The sequence below is a fragment of the Sander vitreus genome, chromosome 21, assembly GCF_031162955.1.
Source record: "Sander vitreus isolate 19-12246 chromosome 21, sanVit1, whole genome shotgun sequence".
Taxonomy (NCBI): Eukaryota; Metazoa; Chordata; class Actinopteri; order Perciformes; family Percidae; genus Sander; species Sander vitreus.
Window position 1 is genome coordinate 10,070,471 of NC_135875.1, and position 23,138 is coordinate 10,093,608.

The 23,138-nt window shown below is 39.5% G+C and overlaps 1 protein-coding gene across 4 annotated transcripts in view; it reads left to right on the plus strand.

Annotated features, from left to right (window-relative positions):
* The window catches only part of pax2b (paired box 2b), a 30,163-nt gene extending 16,840 nt beyond the window's left edge, over positions 1–13,323 (plus strand). For 2 of the 4 annotated variants that reach the window (XM_078279482.1, XM_078279483.1), the window contains exons 7-10: positions 1,307–1,421; positions 9,312–9,413; positions 11,637–11,723; positions 12,952–13,323. In XM_078279482.1, coding sequence (XP_078135608.1) covers positions 1,307–1,421; positions 9,312–9,413; positions 11,637–11,723; positions 12,952–13,073 — 426 coding nt within the window. In that variant the 3' untranslated portion in view covers positions 13,074–13,323. Of the gene's footprint in view, positions 1–1,306; positions 1,422–9,311; positions 9,414–11,636; positions 11,724–12,932 lie in introns of all 4 variants that reach the window. The other 2 variants (XM_078279485.1, XM_078279486.1) reach the window with 1 other exon arrangement.
* The last annotated feature ends 9,815 nt before the right edge of the window (positions 13,324–23,138 follow it).

Here is a 23,138-nt window from a genome sequence, read left to right on the forward strand (position 1 = left end):
GTCTTCTAGTGGATTAACAAAAAGAAACCTGACAATGAGAGACAAGCTGGAAAGAGATTATTTTTAGATTTAGTATTTTTTGTTAAAGGGTCAGTTCACCAAAATTACAAAAATACACATCTGGTTTTATTTCCATCCAGATAGACTTGGCTGTGAATTCTTTTTACTGGAACTACTTTCTACTCAGGAAGCAGTCCGTATTAAATCAGTTTTTTGTTGATTATCCAGAGTAACCAGGACATTGTTTCTGGAAAGACATACTTTTTGGCACCAACTGGCCCTGGGTATTAAAAATCTCAACTACACCGAAAGTTGGCATCAAATGCCTGGCTTACTTTAAATCCATAATCTTACTTTAAATCACACACACACATATATATATATATATACACATATATACACACACAATTTAGGGCTTCAGCTGTGTTTTGAAAACATCCAACATTTGAGTAGTTTGTCTTAAATGTAGTTTTTTTTTTAAGCATTCTTTTGGTATTGGTACTCCGGTAACTCAGGTATCACATTGCCTCCAGTATAGAACATTTTCAAATGGCACCAAGTTTTTTTAATTAAAAACATAAATGTTTTTTGGAAGAAAAAAAAAAGCAGCACTAACGCACTGATTCCCCTTACCACCTTTAAAGTGGGGTTGAGATGGAATTTTCAAAAGGTGGACATTTCAAAATCTGAGCACATAAAATTATTTGCATCGCAAGATACTACTAGCATTAAAAACGGGTGTTTTGCTAGTGACATGGGTGAACTAGTCCTTTAATACAACGTCTGAATGCACACAAGAAGCAAAAACTCAAACAACTAAATGTTAACAAAAAGTGCAAGTTCTACATGTGATTCTATTCAGAGATAAGTGGTAATGAAATTTAAAGGTGGTTTAGACTCCAAATTAAAAGCAAAAAGCAAAAAAAAAATAGGTGAATGGTGTCTCTCAAACAGGGCCACATGGTGAGCCTGTAACAAAGCAGAACTGCTTTCTCCCTTGGCTGATCAGGGGTAGGACTGCAGTCAAGCACAAAGGGCCAGCTGACGCCTTGGCTTTTCACTCATCTCAAAATCCCACTTCCTCTCAGACAATACCAAAATACATTCATGATATGCTTGAACTGCCACCCTGCAGCAACACACACACAAACACACACACAAACACACACACACACACACACACAATGCTCTCATACAAATTTATAGTTGCACAGGCCTGTGTGGAGCGCTTAATGGAGGAGGAGAAGGGAGGATTTCCATCTTGGTATTGTTTGGTTGTGTAATGATTCAACTGTCCTTTTCCCAGGCTAATGAGTACTCGCTCCCTGCCCTGAATTCCAGCCTGGATGAAGTCAAGCCCAGTTTATCCTCTAGCGTCCACCCAGACCTGGGCCCCAGTGTGTCGCAAAGCTACCCTGTAGGTAAGATCAAGTGCCATACAGTACGCCTTTATGCTGCCGCGCCACAGCTTCAGCTGAGGGGGTTTGAACAATGTAAAAGAACAAGAAAAACAACTAAGAATGCTTGTGCAATTGACAAAAAAAATGAAATGTGTGAAAATAAAAGCAAACCAAAAAGTTAAGTGTGAAGACTTTTTTAATACCATTTCACTCTGAGCTGAAAAGGTGGTACAGTGATGCGATAAAAGCTTAGCAGCTGTCCTCTGCCTGGTTGTTTGCTGAGCAAGCAGGGTGATAAGAGAGATTGTGGGGTGGGGCAAGGGGGGGTGAGCTGTTCAGTCACCGCTGGACAGACAAGGACCTTTGGGTGTCAGCACATCACAACTATGACTGTGTATCAGAGCAAGGTCTCGCAAAAAGGCCACCATGCAGGACTGACTGCTTGTTGGCTGCTGCTGTGTTGCTCCTGTGATTTGTTCGCCGGGAGACAGTTTGTGTGTCTCAAAGCACGAGTAATGTGCCTCTGTAAATACGTTCTGGCATTTCTGCCGCCTAACTCTAACACCATGATCATTTATTTCACCCTCCTATTTCTCCCCCCCCTCCCTCGGTGTCTCCTCTCCTTGTCACAGTTAATGACTGCCTTGCTAATTGAAATATTGTTTCGTTGTTGCCGTGTTATTACCAAGAAGAAGGTTAAGTTTACTGAAAGTTTACTATGACTGTCAGGGCCTGAGATTTATATACAGAGCTTTTATTAAAATTCATATAATTATGCAGCAGCCATCAAAGGCAACGAGTTCTGCGTGGGGGAGGACAGGGTGATTGAAAATTGCTGCAGCCCCCCTTCTCAAATGATAGCCAAGCAGTCTTATGAGAAAAGAAAGGGCCCTTTTCTCATTAATATGTGGGAGGTAGATTTCCCCTGTAAGGCAGGCCTCCTGAGAAGAAAGGTGTGTGTTTGTCCTTTGTGGACTGATGGCCCCGTAGAATGCAGGCGGCTTTGTTTGCACCTGGGATATTTTAGATGGTCTCTGAAGAGAGGGTCTCCTTACTGCTTTACAGGTGCAAAGAGACATGTAGAGGAAGAAAGATGGGATTGTATGCATTTCAGCGTGTGTGTGTGTGTGTGTGTGTGTGTGTGTGTGTGTGCTTATGAAAAGCGCATTACTTGCTTTTGTGTTAGTAAATAAGTTTATTCCATGCCCTTTTCTGGTGGCAGATCTCACTGGAGGCAGAGGAATAAAGCATGCGGAGGTCAAACTAATGACACAAACATCACTCTGACTTCCACTTGGTAATTAGTATTTGGTTAGTGGCTCCTCTGCTTGGTTTTCCCTCAGTGGCTGCCTGTGTGGATATTAGGTGATATTCAGGTGTGTGGTCTCTCTAATGGCTGAGCATTACAGTTTACTTGCAAGCGATAAGCCTACCAGAGGAATTTTAAGCCATGCAAAAAGTAGTAAATTATCTGCAGTATTTAGGCCGAGATCCAATTTCAAATTAATTGTGTCTTTACGGGAGAAAGAACTGGAGATTATGTTCATCCTTAAAATGTTTTCCAACACCAATTAAAACACTGCAGTTATTGATCTTGTTGATTTTATGTCCTGGAATTTGCATAATCTATTAAAAATGAATGATTCATGAAGTGCTCATTGCCAGAGATCGGGATTCTCAGTGAACTGAAAGACTTGAGAGATAGAAATCTTTTGTGTCCTCTGCTTATCCTATTAAGGCTCAAAAGTATCTGAAAAGCAGGCTCAAATAAGAAAGGGATTTAAGGGCATTGTGCACATCATCGAAATTCAGCAGCAAGAAGCCACTTCCATTAAAACAGCTTTTTTCTCTCTCCCTCTCCTCCACATTAATGCTGTACTACCTGCTAAATAGTCCCTCTTACCCCATAAAAACACCAAAGGGTTCCATGAATATGTGGATAGGACAATTGCATATTGTGAGGTAATTTCTATTGTTGATATGGGAAGTCATTTCTTTGATGAATTCCCTTCGAGAGATGGATTTCATCTCAAGTGCTTCGTATTCTTGTTCATTCAAACTGCTTAAAATTCAAATAGTGTGAGTCGTCGCTGAATTCATGAATAGCAGAAGGAGGAGCTCTGAACTTTTTTGTGTATTTTGAGAAATAAATGGAGAGATGGCCTTGATACAGCCAATTGTCCAATATTTCTATATAGAGTTTCTGTATTTCCTGAAATTAGTCAGAGCCCACCTGTTTTCTTGATGGTGCTTCAGGCTGAAGAGCCGTCTTTGAGCGCTGAGCGGATTCCCTTGAGCACTCAGTGGGAGTTTTACACATCTCCACTCAGTGACTGCATACTGAAGACTCTTTAAACATATTCCCTGCTGGGCCTGTTAATGGAGGCCTCCAAAGGCTTAAAGCCCCCGTGTCAATGACACTTCTCCTCCTCAAGCAGCTGCTCCAGTACGCTCCTGTCAATTCTCTAAACAAAACTCCATCCACCAAATACAACAATCCACATTCAATTAAGGTGAGTGAGTGCTCTCAGGGTGAACTACACAGAAAGTATCAGGACCTGCCGTTGTCCAGTGAGCAGCGAGCAAAGATCAGACAGCGAACCTGCCGTAAGTGATGTGTGGACTCATGACAAACCGCTCGCCCGTCTCCCCACAGGGGGGACAGGCAGGCCCAGGCTCCAAAATTAATGCTTATTTCGTCTTTACAAAAGCAAACTAACCTTTGAGCACACATTTGATAATGAATGACTTTCAGCCAGTGTTTGGGGAATTAAAGCAATTTGGCTCTCCAAACATTCTTTACTTAGTTGTAATTAATTAGGGTGCTGAGATTTTTTGGCTTGTGATAAATTGCCCCATTCTGCATATAGCCTAGAAAACGGAGGTCAAAAGATTTTTGGTTGTTGTTGTAGCAAACATGAAGGTGTCCCTGTCATGCTAAATTTAATACTCTTGCAAGCAAAAGAGTCATTCACAAATGACTTTGTTCCCATGCCAAATAAAGAGAAGGTCATCTTGCTTTTTCGTTTGTGTTTTAAGGAACTGAGTTGACGTCAATGAAAAAAAAACACACAATAGTTTCTTGTCACGTTGTTGTGGGTTGATCTTTGTCTTCTCACAGTGTTGACAAAATAATTTAAAACTGTATGATGTTTTCAGTCACTCTGTGTAGTTCATATCGAGAAAATCACCAGTAGTGCTGTCAGTATGCTGTCATTTGTTCCGTTTGTCGAAGACTCAAACAATCTTGTCTGTAAAAATCTGATATTTCACGGCAAACCAAAAGCAGGAACTACTGTATTCCCAGCTCAGCAGCGACCATTACAAGCCACTACTCAAATTAAGACAGAATCAACAGGCTTTTGTAACAGCAAACCAAAAAAAAATCTTTGAATTGATTTTCGCAGGGAAAGAAAAAGAGGGCAGAGGAAAATAAATAGCTTGATTTGCTGGCGTTCAATCTAAGGGGACTGTCAAAGGAAGCAGCAATATACAGAAGCCCATCTTTTAATGAGAATCTGGACACACATCTCTGTTGTAAAAACAACAAAGGCTAGGAAGCAGCTAATGAGGCTATCATTGCTGTACAGAGAGTTCTCCGAATTGGCGCCTCTCAGAAAGAGGGCTTTAAAGGGGACATAGAGCAACAGTCACAGAGCTGCTGGCAATTACTGCCAACTGTATCCTGGAATACACAAAAGCAGGATTCAACAGAGGCTGTGATTATTATTATTATTATTATTATTATTATTATTATTATAGGAGTCAACATGTGATGGAAAAAAGACTGAAGTTGATGGCAATAGACTCTTGTTAGCATTCATTACAAACCTTTAAGAAAACATATTCTCCACATCTCCAATCTTTTGCTTTCGTACATTTGCACATTAAGATAATAACTCCTACTCTTACCAAAACACTCGTCTACTCCCAAAAATGAAACAAAAAAACCCCACCAAAATGTGTGTTTTATTGTTACCATTTAGATTAGGTTAGAATTAAGATTAGGTCAGAATGAAGTGTCCACTGAAATTAAGTTGAAAGTATTGATGCCCTGATTCGATACACTGGATCAGTATCAGGGCTAATATCGATCAGGTATCGGCTACAAAGTACCGGCCCACATTAAGTGCAAGCCTTAGAACCATTCACTGATGTTATAAAATTGCAATAACAATAAATTGAAATTTGGTGTTTTTATTTGGGTATATATATGATATTTGGGTTTTCATTTACAACCTAAAAATTGCTCAGTTCCACCACTGAAACAAACCAAATCTGATTCAGAATCTGAAGAGGAAAAAGCATGATTGGCATCTCTAGTTACAATAACTGCATTTCTTGCATTGCAGTTTTGCTATATCTTAAAGAAATTAAACTGTTCCCCCATCAGACTGAACAGTAAGGCAGGGATCTGGTGCTCATAATGTATTTCATCTCTTTGAAGCGAGATAATAAAGAGATAAGAGTATTTACTTTTATTAAACATGTACGACTGCTGTAGCTGCTGAAATAATAATGAAGAAAAGATTGGGTCAGTGTTTGCTGAAACAGTTAAGACAATAGTAACCAATGTCTACACAGACACACACACACACACACACACACACACACACACACACACACAATGGCCTCACCCCTGCTGGACCCCCCACCTACAGTACTCCCACAGCTCCTTTTGACGTATGTGCACTGGCTTGTGGCTAACTAATTCTTATTATAAATGAAAGGTCCGGCATGACCTCACTCTTCTCTGTAAAGCTCTTTAACTCCGCAGCCCTCCAGCCTCGGCGCTTTAACCAAAAGTCACATCTCAGCAGGCCTCATACAATACAGCAATCAGTGCTGAGATTTGCAAATAATAGAGAGCAGTAAGACCGAATCTTTTCTTTACTGTACAATTCATGATTACATTTTGGCTTTTTACAGAGAATCCAGTTCAAAATAGATCTCCCATTTGTATTTTCTGTAATATTGTGTAATATAGTGACTTTGAACAAATCTCTCTTTGGTTGAGCAACAGACTGAGAAACTTGGAGCTGCTCCACAGCCATCCAATAACAACTCCTAGGACTCTATGACAACAGTATGGTATTTTTTATTAAGATACAACTACATTTTGTAATGCAGAAGTGGAAGCTCTGCATTAAAAACAAAGTGTTTTAAATTAGCTCCATCCTGACATGCTACCTCATTAAAATGCTATAGTTTGTAGTTTAGTATTGACGTAAATCTAGGAATTTTAATGAGGTAGCATGTCAGGATGGAGCTAATTTAAAACACTTTAAATTCTGTTCAGTAGTTTAATCTATAGCAATGCATCATATTATATAGCAAATCATACAGTCTGCAAAGTAGCTATAGCTGTAAATTGGAATAAGTGGAGTAAAAAGTGCAATTGCTTTCTGCCACTGGGAATCTAAAACAAACTGCTAAAAGTGTCATGACAATATCCTTGAAAACAAGTCCTGTTACTCTAATTTCAGTATTTGTGCACGTGTTTGAGATTATTTTATTGTCCAAGATCAGTGTAATAGCCATACGAGGCTCCCATGGCTCCTTCCACCCCATTCTCTCATCCTCCTTCTCCCTGGCAGGCCTGAGTCTCGTAGCCCTCCAGGCCTCTTCACCAGCCATTTCACTCCCCGGCCCCCTGTGGCCCCCACTGTAGCCAGTATGCCTGCCAGCCTGCAGTAGCAGGTACTTCAATACCCAGAGGGCCCATTTGCTCACCCTCAATTAAACAAATAAGTTGCTCATGATATTTCACATGTATGAATTGGATTTTTTGATCCAATATCTACATGTGCCTTTGGTTTATGCCCTCATTAGCAATGCTAATTGGCAGCAAGAGTCAGTTTTCAATATTTGGACAGATAAATGGGTGTTGTCAATGGGAGGTAAAGTGTTGCAATAGTTGTATCGTCTGTATGAAGAACGGTATTTATTTTTGCAGATTATTTTATATTTTTCTTTGCATAAACTGAGACCTTTCAGGTGTGCTGCAGTGTACCAAACTATATATCCCGGAAGATCCACCTAATGTCCCTCATTTTCGGCCGGATCTACGTTACCTTCCACTTTCTTTGTGTTGGAATTTTAAACTCTGGTCGATTTATGAGGACTATGGTTAACTGCTCCTCAGATCTCTGTAGGGTAAATCCAGACTAGCTAGCTAGAGCTATCTGTCCAATCTGTGTTTTCTGTTGCACAACGAAAACAACTTTTGAAAGTACGTCTTCCACCAAAACAAGTTTCGAGGCTATTTTGCAGGTACCGTTGCTCCGTCCAGCGCTTGGTTGGTTTGGTTTAAAGAAATAGCAATAAACCAGAGCACGTTTTTCTCCCATCCCGGAATGCTGTGTGGACTAGCTAGACCCTCCTCTGCAGAAAACAGCATAAAAAGATTGTTACAACAATAAATACAAACAACATAAATAGACTAAGGCAACTGTCACAAAGTACAAACAAGTACACACAATATCCAATGAAGATGAATAAACAGGTATTATTTTTCCAAACTATAAAGTATTTTATAGCAGTATAAAATAAAGTAACAATCACATTGGCCATCCTGATATTGAAACTGTATGTCATGAAAAAAGCTGTACTATAGTCTACACCGATGTTAAAGGATGCAAAAAGTATCTGTAGATTCCACCAGGCTGTGAATTGACTATAAAGAACAAGAAAAATGCAAAATCATTTTGCCCCATCATGATAAAAAGTTTTCCTTTGGGTAGTCAAGAGTTTGTTTGTAAAGGCAGCAACATAGACTAGCATGCATTTTGTCCACTAGTGCCTCATTAAAGCTCCATTGAGTCCAAGTGGCCCTCACAGCTGACAATATAACAGGGGCCCCGTGTGCAGATTGGGGTTACGTGCAGTTTTGTCCAAAGCGAGGACAACCCAACCGTCACTCTCAATTACAGAGCTGAATATCTGCAGCCGGACGGGTGAAGCTGTGCAGAGAGGCCAATGTGCTTGAACTTTACAGCCGCATAGGAAGAGAGAGGCTGCCATATTTGGAAAAGTTGGAATTGTGTAATGAGGAGACATATTTATGTGACCAGTATTGAGTTGGCTCAAAGCAGCAGCTGCTATCTTGTTTTCAGTTCAACTGTTAGAGCGGCAGACTGATGTTTTCTGGTGTTTAAATGACACTATGTTCTTTGAAACTATCTCTAAACTACACTGAAAATCGAGTTGTGGTGCTGACTGACTTGCGGTGGTGGTGATGAGTCATGATGTCTAAAGTAACATATTTACTGTGTGTGTTATATAACTGCAGTAGCTGGTTTGCTTTTTGAAATTGAACACTAAAAGCAGAGATAGAAAGTAAAGAACATATACTCAAGTACTGTTTTTAAGCAGTTTTGAGATAGTTGTACGAATTCATCTTTATGACATTTCAGAGCGCAACATTTCAACATTGTACTTTTTACTTGACTACTTTTATTTGACAGAGCAGTTACACGCTTATATTTACTTAGATTTAGATTTTTTTATATAAAATAGGTATGACAATTTTGTATTTCTTCAACAAACCAACAATATATTCAGTATCGTATATAGAAATAGCTCCAACTCGGCCTGCTACATCATTAAATGCATAAGTAATAATATCCCAGTAACTCAATATATATATAACCCTAAGAATCAGAAAGGGACCAATCTGCAATGTGAGTATTTTTGATATTTACAGTAAGCACATTTTGATTTGATGCAAAACTGTTACTTGTAATAGAGTATTTCTTTCAGTGCTATATTGCTGATCTGAAGACTTCATCCACTACAACATTCATTCCAAAAAGTTGTATTTTAATGCAGTTTCTAGTCACAGATTAAAACTGGAAAGCACTGATGAAGTGTTTTTTTTTTTTTTGTTGTCGTTTCATTTTGTCTCTTCAGGTCGGGATATGGCCAACACAACCTTACCTGGGTACCCCCCTCACGTTCCCCCCACAGGCCAGGGCAGCTACCCGACCTCCACGCTCGCTGGAATGGTTCCTGGTGAGTGAGAGACGACGTCCCCGCTTCATATTGTCATTAGGGGTCTATTTAACAGGTAGCACTGTCCTAAAAATGAACAGGTGTGAAGCTAAAGAAGCAGAGTGAAGAGACTTTAGTGCCAAATTACGTAGATAGGCGGTAAATATTGACCTGCAGAGCAAGAGGCACACCCATCCTTATATTAGCTCTGTGTGTATGATGGGATTAGACGGGCTGAATAAGTGATCAGAGACAGGAGAGAGGACAGTTGATCTCCCTTCCTTCCCTGCTTTTCTCTCTGCCTTATTGACTCATTATCTCCCAGCGTGGCCATTCACACCGGCCGTCGATAAACGGCACTACCAGCCCTCCCCAGCCTCTGGGCTCCAGAGCATATCCCTTTCCCCTCCTCTACTTAACCTGCAGTTCAGGTTCATAGCAAACAGTTAAGGGTCAAAAGGCAGAGGCATGGGAGCCCGGTAAATATTCAAATCGTTGTCTCTCTGAGGAGGTCAGGCTTGTGTTTCACTGCCAGGGATGCAGTTTTGGTGCTGGGCTTATACGCTTTTTCAGCTCCTGCATCACCTCACACATTTTCACCAAACCACAGCCGGCATTTTGCTTCAATGTGATTAAACCACACGGATGGGGAAACCAGTGGAGTGTGTCATGTGTTTGCATATAATTTACCAATCACACAACCCATCACAGGCTCTGGCTGTTCCTCTCTTCTCCTTTATGAAGGGCTATGATGACGAGCTTCGTTATCACCTCAGCCAAGAGGGTTATGATAACCGTACCATTTGTTTAAATCTGTTAGTCAGCAGGTAATCTGAAAAAAACTTTATTTTACATCATTGAAACTTGAAAATTAGGTAATGGAAGAACAAGGATTGTAAATGTTTTCTTAAAGTGTCAAACCAAAATTACAAATATACACATTTCTTCATACCTCTAGTGGCATGTTACAGTGCAGATAGTTTTATTTGTCCAGATTTTAAGAAATCTTATTTTCCTGCCACTGACAATACAATGAAGGTGAACTGAATTTTGTTTGTGGTGTTCAAAGTAAAAGTTAGATTTGTTTAAATGTTTTTTTGGGGTAAACCGACCTTTTAAAAAAACAAAATCAATCATTTTTGCTAAATGACAACACTTACACAACACTTGATATGAATAAAGAAAATCTGCCACATGTATCCCACGATGCTTCGACACTATGTATTTTGAGGCAAATCGGCTTTCTGAACATGTATTATTATTTAAATGATTAGTCTTTAATCTAAATAAACTTTGTCGTGCACTCTTTAAGTGCTTTATAGTTTTTCTCTCTGCCTCTGTTATGAAAAGCTATTTTGAAAATATAGAGACTTTACATTTTTTTGACATACCATTGCTGTATGCTATAGTTGAGTCCATTTAACAGCTACCAGTAAAAACAGGGGGGGGGGGGGATGTGGTAGCACTCAGTGGCAGTGCAGTCTGGATTTACTTTTGGACTTTGACTAATAAAACTGTTAAATCATGTCGGTGGAAAACTGTCAAGTCAAACATACTTTTACTTTCCATTTGTTCTTATGTGGCACAAAGCAAAAGATGAGGGCCTTAATCCCATGGCTTGTGGTTTTGTGTTACAACCCATTCATCCTATACACAACCACTAAGATTTAGTGACAGGCGCAAAACACTGTTAAAGCAAAGCCATTTCTCACCAGCTTTATATAAAATCTAGCCTTTATTGTGTCATAAAAGAAAGAAACGTGTTGAATCAACAGCAGTGTTCACTGACATGCTCCAAGTTAGTTCCCCTGCAATGAAATCCCATCGCTGCAAACACCAGAGCCCAGACCGGAGGGGGTTCAGATTGGAGGTGTTAAAAAAATCTTCCAAGAAAGGCTGCAGGATTTATTGCAGCATATCAAAAATGTATGCATGAAACTGTTTATTACCACTCTGTATTTATTAAACCGGTTTGGAATATAGTGGAGGAAGAAGAATGGGTAGATATCCATAAATGGGACAGGGAAAGCCGCCTTCAGTGTCACATCCTGTATTGTTCAGTGTTGCATAACTTAAGTGAAATGAAAAAGAAATAAATTACTTGCTTGACTGGTCGCACATCGATGACTATCATTTTCCCCCTCCAATTGCATCCTGTTTTGAATGACGAGAAATGACTGCATGTGAACGGGGTAATGGTTTGATGCCTTGAAATGCTAATTGATTTGTTGTTTTGTTTTGCAGGGAGTGAGTTTTCGGGGAACCCCTACAGTCACCCACAGTACACAACCTACAATGACGCCTGGCGATTCAGCAACCCAGCATTACTAAGTGAGTAGAGAGTAAGAAACTGGATTAGTTGACCATTCGCTTCACCCCTCCCCCGAACAACGATCGTCCAATTGTAGCCTTAGCAACTGTTAGTAACCACAGCAGCTTTGGATTTCTCCACATGCCAAAACAATGTGCATGGGGCTGTAATAAGAGACATACTCTGCCTTTACATACGAGTTTTGAGGGTGTTGTCTTTTTTCTCAGCTTCCCAAAACCAAAAACACAAAAGCAAAAGTGTAAGGAACGGATTAAACAGTGTGTTTATCTGCTCTATCCTGAGCTGTAATCGTTAGCATGCCCTGAAAACTAGCTTACTATTTACAGTAGTAAATTCTAAAGCCAGCAGCACATCATTAACTAACTGCATTAGTATGTGAGGTTACAGGTTACATTTAAAAAAGCCCTGTTTAGATGAGCAGACCCACTGTGTGAAAGCTGGTCGCAGATGTTATAAGTGTTATAATTTCTCACTGAGTCCGGTCCTCCCGTCAGGTTCGTATGGATCTATAATATTCTCTACCACAAGAGTCGTTCATGGGGCGTGTCGCTAGTCGTGAGTGAACTAAACGAACCCCTTGTTCAAAATTAACAAATCCGCAACCGAATAAAAGAACAAGATAAAATAAAATAAAAATCACAAAAAAAACAGTCTGACCTCATCGTACAATCAGTCTTTAAGCACGATACCATGTACTGTATGTAGCCCTCAAGTGCATAAGACCAGATTCTTTTTTTTAAACCAGTTAGCTAGAAACATTAACATGAGTCAGATGAATATGACGTTTTCAGCCTAGTCATAGACCTAACGTTAGCATTTTTAGCTTCTTATTTTTTTATACAGGTGATAAAAAGGTTATGTTAACTGTCCCACGCTGGCTAGAAATTAGAAACCTGCTTTTGTCTATCTCGGTCTGCAATAATCATACATTATTAAAATTTAAAAAAAGTAAATAGTCGTCATTGTAAACTGCATTATGTGCCTATAAAAGAGTGAATAGCTTGACAGGCATAACAACAGTAAATATGAGGTTGGGGCTTAGCGGACGGTCAATTAACCATTAACATTTTGAGTAAAAGAGCTTTTCAGTGTGGAACAATGTGTAAAACAACAGCTCATTAACAATTGCACTACTAATAATGGTAATACATCTGGTAAATGGCATTTTGTTGTTGTTTGAAATGGTTCGTTCTTCTGTTAACTTTCAGGTTCCCCTTATTATTATAGTGCCGCATCGAGAGGCTCCGCCCCTCCCACTGCTGCCACTGCCTATGACCGTCACTAGTTACCATGGAAACCAAATCAACCTGCAGGACCACGGCCTTAGCCTCTATATTGCCCCGGTGTAAGCGGCATGGTCCACTGGACACTGAGCAACTGCGCATAAAATGTTCCCAGCTCACACAATGAGAAACTTAACGTTTTTTTGGGGGACTCCAGACGACTTCTCTCTCCTCTCAGCTTTTTTGGACACTCAAAGCCCAAACAAAAAAAAAAAAAACTACAAGAAGATCATCAGAGACATTGAAAGTCACTTCACACACACGATGAAAACTGTGGCTAATTGCAGTAAAAAAAAAAATTAAAAAAAAAAAAAAATGGAAAAAAGAAAAAGACTAAAAACTAAAATATCTGAATTTATTTCCCCCCTGTGGCAGTGTCACAGTTTCATTCCATCACGGATCAATACTGTACATTCCTTTTCTTGACAGCTCTCAGCAGGGACGCTGTCCGGAGCTTAAAATGTAGCAGCAGCCTTTTTTTCCTGTTTCTTTTCGTCTCCCACTCCGATTCAGATGGCAGCGCAGTGAGATCAGAGGAGATTAGCAGCAGCACATGCATGCTGTGGCAGGCTAACGTTGTTTTTATCCATCTGAACAGTCACCAACCAAACATCCAGCATGAGTAAATCGATCGCTTTTGATGCCATGAGAAGATTAGGACATGTTCTCTGTGAAACACAATCAAGATGTAAAAATGAAAATAAAATAAATAAAGAAACATCCGTTTGAAAATAGAGGGAGCCATGACAATATATCACCATGGCCCACTATTTGCAAGATTTCAAGAAACTAGTAAATATATTCTTAAAATGATTTTTTTATTTAATTTTTTATAATTCGTAACAACTAAACTGCAGACTGCTTGGCTAGTGTTTTACTATTTCTTATTTGTCAGGATACAAGAGGTCATCAGGCAAAACCTTTTTGTGTTTTTTTGTTTATTTTGCACTATGTTGGAGGTTTGCAACACTGGAGCGTTATTATGCAGAAAAATGATGATGCATATTTGCTTTATTTCATGAAACTGAGTGTAATTCTAATAAGTCTCAGTCGGAAAAGGCACTTACAGTTTCACACTTTTTCCTGTAATTCAAGGCCCATTATGTCACTGCCTTGACATGCACTACTATGTTCTCACAGCTTACATTTTTATTTAAGTTGATTAAGTCTTTGGCATTCAACCACAGAAAAATAGGATATAACAGCCATCCCAAGTCAAACCAGTATCATTTGTCTAGTTTGATGCCAGAAGCATCCAGATTCACTCTGATTCTGACGACACCAATAACGTCAAAAAGCAGGGCCACGATTTCAGCTAAATGCCTTAAACATGTTCCCTCCTAACTTCAGCTCCCACACATGTTTCAGGCCGAGTTATTACTTTGAATCAAGCTGGAATGATGGTTTCTTCATCTGTCAAGTGAATGTATTTGTATTTGCCAAAGACTTAGTTATTGTTAATGTTTATTTACAGGCCACCTATATGCATCATGAGAGCAGTATTATTGTTGTTATTAGGGAGAAAAAAAAACACATCATTCATGAGGAAAAGTATATGTATAAATTCTATGCAGTGCAGAGATGGTCATCATATGCATATTCAGCTGTAAACCTAAAGGTAGGTGAAGTTTATTTAATTGTTATGTTATTTACAAATTGTTCATTTTGTAGAAGGATTTTTTTGTGTGTGATGTGAAGACACTTCTCTGTAAATACAGTAAGACAAAATGTCTTTCATGTTCATGAGTATTATCACTTTCATTATGCTGGTCTCACTTGTACAATAATAAAAGTGTCTGAAATCTTTTACGCAAAAGGGGCTTAATGGTGTTTCTGACAATCTGGAGTAGAGCTGAAATGATAGAAAAAAAGATTGACTTTACGACATTTCTGAAATTTGATCAATTACATAAGGAAAATGTACTGGTTTCAGCTTCTCAAGTGTGAGGATTAGCTGCTTTTCTCTGTTTTATATCATTGTAAATTGAATATCCGTGGGTTTTGGACTGTTGGGGTCGGACAAAAAAGCAACTTCAAGACATCAGCTTGTAAATTGTGATAGGCGTTTTTCACTATTAATAAAAATAATATTATTAAACATAAATAAAAGCATTATAGCTGTTTAATATTATATTATATAACTGGTAATATATCCATTACAGACGCTTGATAGAAGGAGTTTAAGTTTTTATTGGGGTTTCTTTACGAAAGGGTTGGTACATGGCAGTAAGAAAATCTAATTTCAGCATTAGACACTATCACAAGATATGGTGCAAATAATGGATATAAAAAAGTCACAGAAGTTCTTTATAAAAAAGGTTCAAAAAAAGGTCCCAGGAGACAATCCTATCTTCCGAACTACCTTTTAAATCTATTGAGCATTAGTCTCAAATCTCCACAGCGCTGTATCAGCGCGGTAGTATGTTCTGGCTACACTGCGTCAACATGGGATAGGAGAAGAAAACGTTGTTTGTATTTCTTTTAACCAATCACAACCATCCTGGGCGGCGCTTAGCCCGGATGCAGCGGCGGTGCCCTTGCAAAATAATGTGCTACATAAATGCCGGATCAGGCTTTATCCCAGCAATGTACATCCGTTGAGCGAGACTAATTGAGCACAGACTCACAGATGTTATCTCTACCATTGTATTTACCCGATCTTTCAAATCTGGAGCTTTTATTTCCAATGCCTCAAAAAGATTCTCATAATAACTATAACAATAACTATATTCTGAATTGTAGATCTGTTCCCCAATAAACATAAAGCAGCAAAAGAACAAAACCAACAAACCAGGATTTCCTTAACTTTGACCCAGAATGGTCTCACTAATGTACAATGTAGGAAAGATCCCACCTGACAAACACATAACAATTAAAATGTCCTTATTATTGCTAACAACTATATTATGTGTGTGAAAATTATTATATACTGCTTATATAAATGCTAGAAATGGGTAAAGATAAATAATGTAATGTGAAGTAGGCCTATTTGATGAAGACAAATAACTTGATGGGTAAACAAAAGTTGAAACAAACAATGGCAGATTGAATTCAGGTTACTAATGAGACTATTTTGAGATAAATGTGTTTATTTTTCAAGTATAAAAGATCACACAGTGCACGGGGGCTACGGTGAGAATGCCTCTAAATGTTTTTTTTTTCCATGATTCGGATCACTGAGCAGCACATAAAGTGTTTAACCTCTCCTCGCTTTGTAAAGCTGAATTAATTTTTCTTGCAGTGTGCCTGAATTCAATTTGTGCTAAGTTGCAGGGAGAGATTTATGCATGAAATCCCTCTTAGAGCTTATTTCACTCTTTCTTTGCTCCATAATCCCTCCACCGCTGCCGCCTTGTATGACTTAGTTATATCATTATTGATTTACAACAAGTGGACACTGTCCTGATTAGCACTGTGCGATTTGCAAAGGATTTGGACTGCAGGAGCACACGATAAAGCTGCATGTACATTTGAAATGATGTCAGACAGAATGGGAGCATATAATACAGTTGTAGAGCTTTTCAGTTGTTATGCAGACTCATTTCTTGATCCAAACACTATTTTTAATCTTGTTTTAATGGGGAAAAAAAAGTAAGTTCTACTAGGGCTGCACGATTATGGCCAAAATGATAATCACGATTATTTTGATCAATACTGAGATCGCGATTAATTATCACGATTATTTGTTGGTTTTAACCAAAACAAATTTTATTGTCACATAGGCTAATTATAACTGCTTTCACATCCATATTGTGCTACATTCCTGCTAATGTACAAATATGTGCATCACCACGGTAAGATTTTCTCTGGCTGTTTGGATTTTTGGACGGTGTAACACCTCCATGACAACGCCTCGTTGTACTTCCGTTCTACTTCTGACTTCCAGGCTTTTTGTAGCTGGATATCTCTTTTGTTTCGTCTATGTATGAATGTGGATAACGTTAGTGATAGTAAGATGCTTGCTACAGTTAAACTACTTGTGATGAATCGGCGAAAACACATCATGTTCTAACGTTATTTTTTTATTAACGAATTTCTTGGCCCTCATACATTCATCGTATTGAACTTTATGGTGTTTTTTTTTAAGTGGTTAAAGCGGTTCGTTGTGTTGCTTTGTGGCGCCAACACAACTTTACGCCACTCTTTGCATATGACCTGTTCTTGTTTTGTGTCACTTGCCTTGAACCCAAAATGCTTCCACACAATGGATGACGATCCGATTCTCGGGACAAGCTCCTCGGCCTCGCCCTCTGCTACGTTAGACATTTTTTTGGTTTCTTTGCCAGCCCTAAGTTCTACCCTCTGGTCCTGCATGAATAGCAGTGATATAATATCAAATGAAAATATTATGACGTTTTTCTTTTAGGTAGAATACTCCAGTTTCCAGTGTTCAATCGCATATTTTTATCCAGTGTAAAAAGATAAAATAAGCTCCTTTGAAATGTACTGAGCTGAGCTGTTTTATTTCTGTGCACTGTGATGTGTCTGGGTCCACAAGGAGAGGCCCCCTTTTTGCTTTGTAATTCAATTTCTCTGCCTGTTGTTTATTTCATAGCTCCCCTGTGAAGCATCAAACGCGGATGTTCTGTCAGCCCCTAACTGTCGTATATGTTTGTCTTTCACAGCCCTTGTTATAAGAGGAGGGAGAAAAAAAGGGAGCATGACTCTTTCCTTTCCCCAGCTGAGAATTCCCAGAAGCAGAATTATTCTATTTAGATGGAAACTTTTTTGTCACTTTCCTGTCTAAATTGGCATATCTGTCTCTCTCCTCTGAAACCAATAAACTGTGAACCTGGATGTAACTGTCAATCAAGCTCAAATTGACTGCAGCATGCCAGATGACAACAGCATCCTCTGGAATATAAATATACAGTATATATTATTTACTGTATATAAGTGCGATGGGATGATAGGATTGGCTCTAATCAGCACCTGTCACTGTCATCGCTCATCAAAGGACACAGAATTTACTTCATATAACAAATCTACAGTAAAAGCACAAAAATGACGTCTCAGATAGACTGACTCCAAGTGCAAGCTTACATATAAAATTGTGCAAGGAAACTTTAAAAACTTATTGCATGAAGACTAGTTCAGTAATCAAGTTAATGCACGAGTGCTGAAATCTTGATCTACTGCACATTTTATACATGAAACAGGCCATTGCAGCTGTGATTTGTTATACTCAACCCCTTGCTCCATATCTAACTGTGACGTTAAAGTTATTACTCCTCATTGGATATGCAGTAATTATCTTAATGTGTATAGGCCTCATTCTGTAGATTGTTGAATTAGTATGCCTCAAAAGTTGCAAAACAAAAAATCTATTTTATTCTATTCTATTACAACTTATGGATTTATGATCTGTTAAATACTGTTCATCTATCTTTTTTTTTTTTTTAAAGAAACAGGTCTGAGCTCCACATGGTAGGATGTGTATTAACATATAGTTCTGACAGCAATCAGAAACCTCTTCTATTTCAGGTATTACAGTATAACAGTGAACCTCGTCATGCATATCTTCAAACTACAGTGTCAGATCTAACTGTTGACCTTTCGAGCTGCTCCACACTAATAAATGCTGACTGAACACTCTCTCTGTGCGATTTGTACAGTAGTTCTATGAATATGCCGCAGCAACTGAATTATAATTTGGTTACTGGTGTGTCAAATGTACAATAAATCCTCAGGATGTTATCATTTGCAGTGACACACCAAGACGAGGGGAGGGGGTGTGGAGAAAATATGAAAATGCATTTCACGTCTTTATATCTGCGCAGTGGTTTGGACGATACGAAAAGAGGGAATGGATCTGCTGCTTTATGTGCTGTATCTAATTGGATATGGCAATATATAATACGATTCTTCAGTATCCATCAATTCCTGTGTTAGACCTGTTTGTATGGCCGTGTCACTGGGGCAGCCTAGCTTGTTATGATGCCTGAGGAGCAATTATGAGGTAATTTTTGACTCTTGCTGTGTGAGGCCATCCAGAGGATACTTGAGGGGAGGTTCTTAATGAGTGAGCATTGATTGATTGGACATAATAAGTGTGCTGCTTGACTGAAAGAGAGTGTAAGAAAAGAGGGGGGGGGGGGGAGAGAGCAGAGAGATTTGGATGACAGGATATTTCCAAATGAAGCAAATGACCAGCGATTAGATTTGTGTTAGCGTATAGGTGAGCGCCACACCTCTGCCAAAACAAGGCTAGCTGCCTGGCTGGCTCAGCCCAGCGCCAAACCTCATTTACCTTTCACCAGTAAATAATTACCCTAATGGCTATTGTGTGATACATGATGCAATTAAAGCCTAATGCAATGCACCTCTCTTAGTGAACAGGTGAACAGGTGCTGGTGGTCCTGGGCTAACGGGGCTCGCTACCTGACTGGCCAGTAATGAGGATATCCTCCAAAGCAGAGAGAAGAGATCCCTAATCAGCTGGATCTGTCAGCCAGGCGTGTTTGTTTACAACCGGGGGGAGATGGGAAATATTCAGAGAGAAGTGAGGAGGGAAAGCAGAATTTGATGCAGGCTATTCATGTTCGCAGAAGAGGGAATAATAGAAGCGGGTAGAAGAGAGGGCAGAAGCATCAGCCCCCATCCCTTTACCCTCTATAACCCCAGCTTCTCCTGTCGCTCCCCTCACCCTCACCTCCCCCACCACCACACTCCCAACACCCCAGTCACTGTCAGGCCAAACACATGATGAATTGCCCTGTCAACAGAATTCATTCAGGGACCAATTAATTCAGCAGAAATGAACTAGAGCCATCAGTCGCTGAAAAACTCCGAGCAAAGAGAGCAAAGTAGCTCTCTTTGGAAGAAAGAGAGACACTGTGTGTGTGTGTGTGTGTGTGTGTGTGTGTGTGTGTGTGTGTGTGTGTGTGTGTGTGTGTGTGTGTGTGTGTGTGTGTGAGGGAGAGAGAGAGGGAGAATGAGAGTGAGGGTGCCAAGGGAGTGCAGTGGAAGTTAGCCTGACAGGAATTGGTCATTTAATGCTTTAGCGCACTGGAGACAGCCCCTGTCATAGAGGAAGCCATGACAGGACTCCCCTGGTACTTTATTTATTAATTATCCAGAGCAGCAAGGGGCATTTAACTGTCTCACTCCAGGCCTGTCAACTCGACTTCTTGTCATTTCCCCCATAAACAGGTCCTTTAGAAACAAACCCAAATCAAAGCAGGAGAAAATGTAATTATTCACAGAGCAGACAAATATTTGTGTTGTGACGGCTGTTGCATTTTGAAAGAAAATAAATCAATTGTCATGCCCAGGGTTGTTCTGAAGTGTGATCTCGCTTTGAAAATGTAAACACTTAATAGTCGCAGAGGAAACAATATCTGGCATTGTGTTACTGTATGTCAGATGATCAGCTGTCAGCAGTGAAAGGGGAGTCAGGTCACTCTCACGACCTCTTGACACAAAAACAACACAAACATAAACACCCCTCCAAGAACGCATTCTCCTGTTAGAAAAAATGCATCTAATACAGTGTTGTTGTTCTTTACATCTTTTTTGTGGCCCTTGCACATATATAAGCAGTTCACTCAAAGGGTGGAACTTGGATAGGTAACAATGTAAGGTATTTCACAAAAAAGAAAAGATTGTAGAAATGTGTGACAAATAAAAATGGTTTTATGTAGCACAATTTAGTTATTTTATCTTTTCTACCTGGGTGATCAGCTTGTGACCATTTAGAGTCATCTCGGGGGAGTCAGACGTCAGGCTGCATGCTAGCAGCAAACTACATATACAGGTGTTGGTCATATAATTAGAATATCATGAAAAAGTTGATTTATTTCAGTAATTCCATTCAAAAAGTGAAACTTGTACAATGTATACATTCATTCCACACAGACTGATATATTTCAAGTGTTTATTTCTTTTAATTTTGATGATTATAACTGACAACTAATGAAAACCCCAAATTCAGTATTTCAGAAAATTTGAATATTGTGACAAGGTTCAATATTGAAGACACCTGGTGCCACACTCTAACCAGCTAATTAACTCAAAACACCTGCAAAGGCCTTTAAATGGTCTCTCAGTCTAGTTCTGGAGGCTACACAATCACGGGGAAGACTGCTGACTGGACAGCTGTCCAAAAGACGACCATTGACACCTTGCACAAGGAGGGCAAGACACAACAGGTCATTGCTAAAGAGGCTGGCTGTTCACAGAGCTCTGTGTCCAAGCACATTAATAGAGAGGCGAAGGGATGGAAAAGATGTGGTAGAAAAACGTGTACAAGCAATAGGGATAACCGCACCCTGGAGAGGATTGTGAAACAAAACCCATTCAAAAATGTGGAGGAGATTCACAAAGAGTGGACTGCAGCTGGAGTCAGTGCTTCAAGAACCACCACGCACAGACGTATGCAAGACATGGGTTTCAGCTGTCGCATTCCTTGTGTCAAGCCACTCCTGAACAAGACACAGCGTCAGAAGCGTCTCGCCTGGGCTAAAGACAAAAAGGACTGGACTGCTGCTGAGTGGTCCAAAGTTATGTTCGCTGATGAAAGTAAATTTTGCATGTCCTTTGGAAATCAAGGTCCCAGAGTCTGGAGGAAGAGAGGAGAGGCACAGAATCCACGTTGCTTGAAGTCCAGTGTGAAGGACCAGGAAATGCAACTACCAGAAGTTTTAGAGCACTTCATGCTTCCTGCTGCTGACCAACTTTATGGAGATGCAGATTTAATTTTCCAACAGGACTTGGCACCTGCACACAGTGCCAAAGCTACCAGTACCTGGTTTAAGGACCATGGTATCCCTGTTCTTAATTGGCCAGCAAACTTGCCTGACCTTAACCCTATAGAAAATCTATGGGGTATTGTGAAGAGGATGATGCGATGCGCCAGACCCAACAATGCAGAAGAGCTGAAGGCCACTATCAGAGCAACCTGGGCTCTCATAACACCTGAGCAGTGCCACAGACTGATCGACTCCATGCCACGCCGCATTGCTGCAGTAATTCAGGCAAAAGGAGCCCCAACTAAGTATTGAGTGCTGTACATGCTCATACTTCTCATGTTCATACTTTTCAGTTGGCCAACATTTCTAAAAATCCTTTTTTGTATTGGTCTTAAGTAATATTCTAATTTTCAGAGATACTGAATTTGGGATTTTCATTAGTTGTCAGTTATAATCATCACAATTAAAAGAAATGAACATTTGAAATATATCACCCTGTGTGTGATGAATGAATATAATATACAAATTTCACTTTTAGAATGGAATTACTGACATAAATCAACTTTTTCATGATATTCTAATTATATGACCAGCACCTGTAACTAACAGCACAACTGTACAGACCAACACTTTGGTCTCATCCTTCTTCAAGCGGGAGGATGACTCCATGCATAATAAAATAGCTGCTGCTGAGCTGATTTTTTTATTTGTATTTTCGGGTTTACATGACAGAATTCCTGAATAAAAATAATAAATCATTTTGGTGCGGAGTTCTCATCTGGTCACCCTAATACACAAAATATATACACACACACAATACAACTATTGGGCTAATGATTATCAATTATACAACAGCCTTTCTCAGTGTAGCCTTACATTAATTAACCAGAAACAAAGAACTAGACCAGATAAATAAACAATAAAACTCATTAATAATAACAAATGGAACAATATTAAGCTACATCAATTAAATAACCTGATTTATAGACAGAACAGCAGAATAAAAGGCAAGGCAACAACATGTAGACTATCAACAATATTAAACCATAGACTGCATACTCCACTGTAGAGTCTGTGCCACAAGCACACATATTACAGCAAAAAGAGTGCAGTTTTAGCGCACTGTGTAGTGCGCACACACGCGCACACGACGATATGTTGCTTAGCAACATCGACATATGCTACTCGAGTTACATCACTATTAGTGTGTTGGTGTACTTACCTGTCTAAACGGATTTGTGAGTGTTGAGCACCAAATCCTCCTCAATCTGCTCCAGGTTCAATCCTCTGCACGTTCATTCTCAACACACACCAGTCCATTCGGCCTCTGTCCCAGTATAACCAGTCCACTCGGGCTCCCTGTCCCAGTGCTCTCCTAAAGTTGTCAAACATTTTGAGCTAAATGAAGCTCTGCAGTCACTATGACAGAGATTAACAGCCA